The sequence below is a fragment of the Arachis ipaensis genome, chromosome B03 (genome assembly GCF_000816755.2).
Source record: "Arachis ipaensis cultivar K30076 chromosome B03, Araip1.1, whole genome shotgun sequence".
NCBI classification, from domain to species: domain Eukaryota; kingdom Viridiplantae; phylum Streptophyta; class Magnoliopsida; order Fabales; family Fabaceae; genus Arachis; species Arachis ipaensis.
Window position 1 is genome coordinate 23,963,727 of NC_029787.2, and position 6,979 is coordinate 23,970,705.

General features: G+C 35.8%; 1 protein-coding gene across 1 annotated transcript; it reads right to left on the reverse strand.

Moving 5' to 3' along the window:
• LOC107634298 (RNA polymerase I-specific transcription initiation factor RRN3-like) lies at positions 1,729–2,910 on the reverse strand. Its single transcript, XM_016337840.2, has 3 exons — positions 2,722–2,910; positions 2,355–2,548; positions 1,729–2,242 (listed from the first exon to the last, which is right to left on the reverse strand). The coding sequence occupies exons 1-3, from the start codon at positions 2,899–2,901 to the stop codon at positions 1,996–1,998; spliced, it is 621 nt and encodes a 206-aa protein (XP_016193326.2). The 5' UTR covers positions 2,902–2,910; the 3' UTR covers positions 1,729–1,995.

Sequence of the window (6,979 nt, forward strand, 5' to 3'; positions counted from 1 at the left end):
GTTAAAAGGATATTACTTTAACAAAGACACTAAAAATATCTTTTTTTTAAAGACATTTATATGTGTCATATTATTATTGAATATTTTTATTAAATTGGTTAATAATTTATTTTTTAATAAACCAGAACAAAATCGATTTATTATAGTAATAATAATAGGGGCGCATTACACATCTATGTAACAATGTAACTAAGTTGGCCCAAACCTAAATAGAGTCACGTGCATTAATGACGAGTGAAAACACGTGCTTTATCTTCTTCTTCTTCTTCTTCTTTCAAATATATGCATACTGTCATCTTTTTCTTCTTTTAAATTCACGTATACCTCCTCCTCCTCCCCTCCTTTTTCTTTGCGCACACAGATTCTTCTTCTTCTCCTCTTCCTCCTTCTCTTCTTCCTCTTCTCCTCTTTCATTATCATCATCACCAACAATACCAACATTTTGTTAATGGATTATTTTTTCAATCGAATTGAATTGAATTGAATTGAATGGACGCAGGTGTTCTGAATCTGAATTGAATTGATAATATCTAAATTGTAGACAGAGGTGTTTCGAATTTGATTTCATATAATGGATTATGTTTCGTTCACTGAATACAATCAGGTGAACCGAAATGGTCAATACCACTGAAGCGAACACCAATCATGTGTTGAATAAACGTGATAAGCATTCAATCAGTAAGAAAAATATTTCTGCATGCACAAGGACTCAACTAAACACATTAACAATCAAGTGAATCAAAATGAGCAACTCCACTTAACCGAGCAAAATATTGGTGTTGTTGGTGATAATTATAACGAAAGAAGAAGAACCTATGTCCGCAAATTTGAAAGAAGAAGGAGGAGGAGGAAGAGGAGGAAAAATACTATTCTTGTTGATTGAAAGTTGATCACCATTTATTCACCACACGAGCATTGTTCGGTTCGATGGCCTTTGTGATTTTGATTCACCAGATGAATGTTGTTTGGTTCGGTGGCCTCCTTTTACTTTATTCAGTATTTAAGATTATTGTGATAGCATGCAGCAATCATTTCCTAGCTGTCTCAACGTAATAACCTCATTCAACTGATTTGAAGTTGATTCATTCATTGTTTCAATTCAGAAGTCCAGATCGAAGAAGAAAACAAAGAAGAAGAAGAACGACGAAGCTAATTAGGTTGAAGTCAATCCAGATACATAATGAAGAATGCGAGTAGAGAAGAAGAAGAAGAACAAGAAAGAAAACGCGAGCAGAGGAGAACGGCGAAGCCTATAATGCAAGCAGAGAAGAAGAAGAAGGTTTAGGTTGCAGCAAAAGATTTACGTTGAGCAAAAGTCATAGAAAGTTTATATTATATGTAGCGTGTGAATCACAAACAATTTGGAGATTGGAGGAGGCGCGTATAGCCAAAAAGACTTGAATAACATCCATGTATTTTTTACATGGATGTAGAGTTTTTCTCATAATAATAAACCCAATTATTTGTATTATAATATTAGACCCGATTTGGTCCAATCGAATTACACAATCTAAACAGAATATTTTTAAATTTTTTGATAAAAAGACAAATATATCCTAGATTTTTTGTTTTGTGGACATTTAAATCCCTAAAAATTTAAAAATACAATTAAATATCTAAAAAAATGGATTTATTGTTATTGTTATAAAAAAATCGATTTTATTCTAATTTGTTAAGAAATTTAAAATAACCGGTTCATTAATACGTCCAATAATAATGTGAAACGTACGCGTCTTTACAAAAAGATATTTTAAGCGTCTTTATGGGAGTATCCCCAAAGTTAAAAACTACGCTTACAATTGGCTCGAATACGGTGGCCAAAATACCCCAAAACACTGCACAATGCTTCCCCCCTGTTTTCTTCACTATAAAGAACACCAACATAGACTTTCTAATCCTACCATACCAAAATATTGTAAAATTGGCATGTTTTCTGGCACAAGAATATCATCACAAAGACTCTGGACTAGTGGATGGTCTGATTCTTGCGGGCATTCATGCATTTTGCTTTTGAAAATGTAACAAAGACTTGTTCTTGGGCGTGATAGACATTCTATTCAAGTCGGGGTTGAAATCCAAACCTGCTTGTACACTCACTGTCATGTCATCTTCAATCATATCATTCTCATTCATGTCGGCAAATTCGTCATCAGATGCATCGCTGTCACTTTCATTGAATTCGCCATCATCGGTGCCATCACATTTGATCTTTGACCAGTGTGCAAAATGTGGCCTTATGTAACTGTAAACATCAATGAAATTTAGAGTGAAAGGCAGAAGTAACATCAACAATTAAACTAAGAGAAAAATTTTAAACAAATCTATCGATTTTTTCCTTCATAAAACTAGCTTACAATACAAAACTTTCACTTTTCTTCAGTAAACAAGGATAAAAAAGAAAGAACATGTGGAGTCTATCTATCCCGCCAAATGCCCTCAAAAGATCATATTCGAACATATCATCAAAGGCAAATGATTCTGATGTCATGAAAAGCTTAGCAGCCTTTGCTTGTCTTAGGAATTCCACTACTACAGTAGGTAGACAAACCTGCTGGAAAAATGTAAGCTTAATTACACATTTTAGATAGAATAATCAAGGTTCAAGCAAATAAAAATAATTAACCAAAATTAGTCCGGTCTTCCGCGACTATATCACTATCCAAAAAATGTTAGCATTTTATGCTCTTTAAAAACCATGATAGCTTTTGAGAAGTTCATTACCTTCAAAGGACTCAATTTATGTTGCAAGATTGGCTCCATGCACATATTTAGAAGTTGCATTTTGAGCCTTGGAGCATCCATCAGAAATCTCATTCGAAAACACAGCAAGTTCATGAAAGCCTGCTCATGAAAACTTGTTGCATTCAGATAAACTTCAATCTTCCTATCTCCCATTAACATCCATCTTACCTCTCTTGCTAAGAAATTGCTAAACAAGATTTGGTGGGTGGTTGTGTTTCAGGTTACCTAATAGTGTAATGATTGAACTAATCAAAAGAATATGTAGCCAATTAAATTGACAGGCAGATCATTGTTCGTGTTCCATGACACGTGATGAGTTTGGAAAACTCCTAATTAAATTGATGATGATCAAACATTATTAATATAATTGATCACAAAAATTATTAATTTAAATTCTATTTCATATTTGCTAATTAATAATTTTTGTTGCTTACAGGCCATGGTAATTGGGCACAAAAGCAAATCAAAGCCCAAATTTGTTAAAATAATTTATTCAGCCTTGTGTGATATGATATATAATATATGGCTTGAATGTTATATTTGTTGGGCCAGTAAAACAGATTTGAAGCCCAATAAGGTGGCTGGTCCGAAATTAAAAGGGAATTGGGGCACTATGATTAACTTATTCTTTTAATATATGGTGAAACTCAATTTCTTTGATACTTTGCTACATGCTTCCACGGACACCACCCTCTCTCTCAATGGATTTTAAAATTTAATTTGCTAGCATTGGAAACATAAAAGAGAGAGAGAAATTGATTTGATTGCTTTAATGACACTACACGCTACTCAGCAAAGGGAAGTGGAAAACTTAAATTCACTCTTATTCTCTCTCTTTGTTACATTGATTATTGTTCAAATCCATTGAATATTTTCTTTCTTCTCTCTCCTTTCTCTCATAACTCTCGGTCACTTCTATTAGGAAAACATGGAAGCATTAGCAAGAAATCAGAAGCAAAAAGAAGAGGAAGCTAGAAGAAAGCTAAAGGCCATTGTAATGATGGCAAGAAAAGAAAACAAAAAGTATGTTGTGACTGAGATCTTCACCAAAATAAGGTAAGATTTGGTGAAGTAAGCTCATGCTCTTCATACCAAAAATGGTTGAAGAAGATTTTGGTCAGAGAAAGAAGATCTAAGAGGCATGGCTCGCCTCTGCTTGGTGCTCACTCATCACAGAAGGTAGCTAGGGAGGCTACGTGAAGGAGGAAGCAAAAGTGGAGCAGGAGGAGCTGTCATGCATCAAGAACTCATCAAGAGCTAGGGATCCTTCTTGGAGTACAAGACAAGATGGAGGGCTCGGATTGGTGGAGTTTGGTGCAAAAGGAAGACACAGAGGTAATTGCATGTTGGATATAGCATTCGGTTTCGTCTCCTCTCTCTCTGGCCGAACCGGTTTTTGCATGAAGAAGAAGAAGATTAGCTCGGTTCAAGTGTTTCAACCTTGGAGGCATCCCCTTCTATAAATAAGGGAGAACAGCCAGGGCTTGAAGCAAGGAGTGAGAGTGCAAGGCACAAAGTTCTCATAGCTACCTAAGCTAACAGAAGTTCTTCTCCTTCAATGTTCTTCATTTTGTAATTTTCTGTTTAATTTTGTCTGTCTTGAGTCTCATGGAAAAGAAGCAAACAGTGAGGTTTGTAAGAAAAATCCATAGAGCGGAAAAAGGCAGAGAGTGCAAAATTAAAAGAAAAACCATAGATGTCCTTAGAGGTCTTTTGTACATCTGTGTTGTGTTTCATAATTCTGTGGGAATCCCCTTGCAAGTTGGGTTAGCACTTAGCAGTTGAAAGCTTGGCAGTAACCAAGTCAAGTTCAGGATTGAGGTTTAGATTCTGAACTTGTCCCGGATAGGAAGAGTAGTTCCTAGGGATTATTGGTGTATGTAATCATGATGATTATAGCGAAATTCCATCATTGTTGTGATGGAGGCTGGATGTAGGCTGCATTGCACTTGGCAGCTGAACCAGGATACTTCGTGGTGTGATTTTCTATCTCTCTTCTACTCCATTTCTGTTTCTGCTGCATAGGAGATAAAACCAAAAAATATCTCGTGCCGGGTTACGAGATAAAAAGAAAAAGTCTCGTGGTTGGGTACGAGACAAAAATAAAAAAGTCTCCAGAAATTGTTTCAAAGACCAGCAACTGTTACTAAGCAAAAATGGGCTAAGATTCAACCCCCCTTCTCTTAGCCACTTAAAAACCATCAATTGGTATCAAAGCTTGGTCTCAAAGAGATCAAGCTTTGCAGCTTGGAGAAAAGATCCAGATGGCAGAAAATAGTGGCTCAAACATGGTGTCTTACAACCTGACAGAAGGACAATCAAGCAACAGACCTCCTCTTTTCAATGGAAAAAACTATACCTATTGGAAGGAGAGAATGAAGATCTTTGTGCAAGCAGTAAACTATAGGCTCTGGAAGATTATCTTGGAGGGTCCTCAATTTCCAACCACCACAAGTGCTGAAGGAGTAGTTTCTGTTAAACCCGAAGCAAGCTGGACCGAAGAAGACAGAAAGAAGGTGGAGCTCAACGCCAAGGCTGTCAACTTGCTCAACTGTGCTATCAGCTTCGAGGAGTACCGACGGGTATCACGATGCACAACGGTAAAGAAAATCTGGGACAAACTTCAAATCACTCATGAAGGAACCACCCTAGTGAAAAAGACCAGGATAGACATGCTGAACAGAGAATATGAAATGTTCTCAATGAAGGAAGGAGAATCAATAGATGAAATGTTCGAAAGATTCAACATTATCATTGTTGGCTTGGATGCTATGGAAATAACGTATCCTGATTCTGTGCTTGTGAGGAGAGTTTTAAGATGTCTTACTAAAGAGTGGGAAACAAAAGCATTGATAATATCTGAGAGTAGTGGTCTTGACTCTATGACATATGATGATTTGAGAGGAAACTTACTTGCTATAGAAAACACTTACTTGAAAAAAGATTTAAAAAAGAAAGGAATTACTTTTACATCTGTTACTAACCCCCTGGATGATGAATCCAGTGATAATTCCTCTGAAAATGAATTTGTGTTGTTTGCCAAAAAATTTAGGAAAATGGTGAAGTTCAAGGAGAGAAGCAAGGGAAGCAGCTCTAGGAAACAAAGGAAAGATTTCAGCAAAGTGATATGTTACAACTGCAAAGAAACTGGACATTTCAAATCAGATTGCCCTAAGTTGAAGAAAGAAGAGAAGCCAAAGAAGGGAAAGAAGAAAGGTCTGATGGCTTCTTGGGAGCACCTGGAAAATGATTCAGAAGATGATGAAGAATCAGAAACCAAGTCTTAACCATGTCTTATGGCAGACCTTGTTGAACAAGTAGTCATTCATAACCCTGATACTGAAGCTCTTCATCTTATGATAGACCACCTTTCTGAAAAAATTAGATGCTTCTTGCTTAATAACCAAGATCTTGAACAACAAATCACCATTCTTAAAGCAGAAAATGGTTTTCTCAAAGATAAATTAAGGGAGGCTGAAACTGTTGTTGAACTTGTTGAAGAAAACAAGCAGCTGAAAGCCCAACTTAAAAGTTGTGAAAGTGATCATTCTGTTGTTGCATATTGATGTGAGCGGAAATTGACGAGTTAAGAATGATTATAAAATATGCGTTGCAAGTATAGTTCTCAACCAACTAGAAATCCGCTTATCAATTTAGAAAGTTGTCACAGAAATTAAAATGAAAATACTGGGAGTATGAATCCCAGGTCGTCTCCCAACGAGTTGCAGAAAAGTGTGCTATTTTATTAATCAGATGTTTTCAAAAAAGGTTTGAGTTGAATGGCAGAAAATTAAATTAGAGAATTTATATGAATTTAAATAAAAGTCTTGACTGAGAGTTGATTAGCTGGAAGCCCTATTCTTGTTGCAGTACTCTCAAGATTAATTGATAATTGGGGGTTATTATGTTTAGTTGTCCCTTACTAAGTAAGGAAAAGTTAAACAAGTTGGAATGCTGTTCTATCCACAAGTTCCAATCCGCTCTTGGGAGGATTGGTGTGAGTGACTAGAGAGCATTCCAACAATAAACCCAATTACAATCTTTCTCTTGAGCATCCCAACTCAAGGGTTTCTTTCAATCAACTCCCCATCAAGTTAGGGAACTACTCGCTCTCTGTAAATGAAGAATTCATAACATAAGAAAGGGAATTAAAGAAAGACATGATAAATAATGATCAAAAGATTAATTAAAAATAAAAGTAATTCTTGTATTAATAAATGCTAAAATAATCCGATAG

Bases quoted from the DNA above. Each gene is read 5' to 3' on its own strand.
- LOC107634298 (XM_016337840.2), bottom strand. From the start codon at position 2,901: ATGTTAATGGGAGATAGGAAGATTGAAGTTTATCTGAATGCAACAAGT. The intron at 2,549-2,721 runs GTAATGAACTTC...TTTTTCCAGCAG, and splicing joins ATAAATTGAGTCCTTTGAAG to GTTTGTCTACCTACTGTAGT. The intron at 2,243-2,354 runs GTAAGCTAGTTT...TGATGTTTACAG, and splicing joins AAAAGTGAAAGTTTTGTATT to TTACATAAGGCCACATTTTG.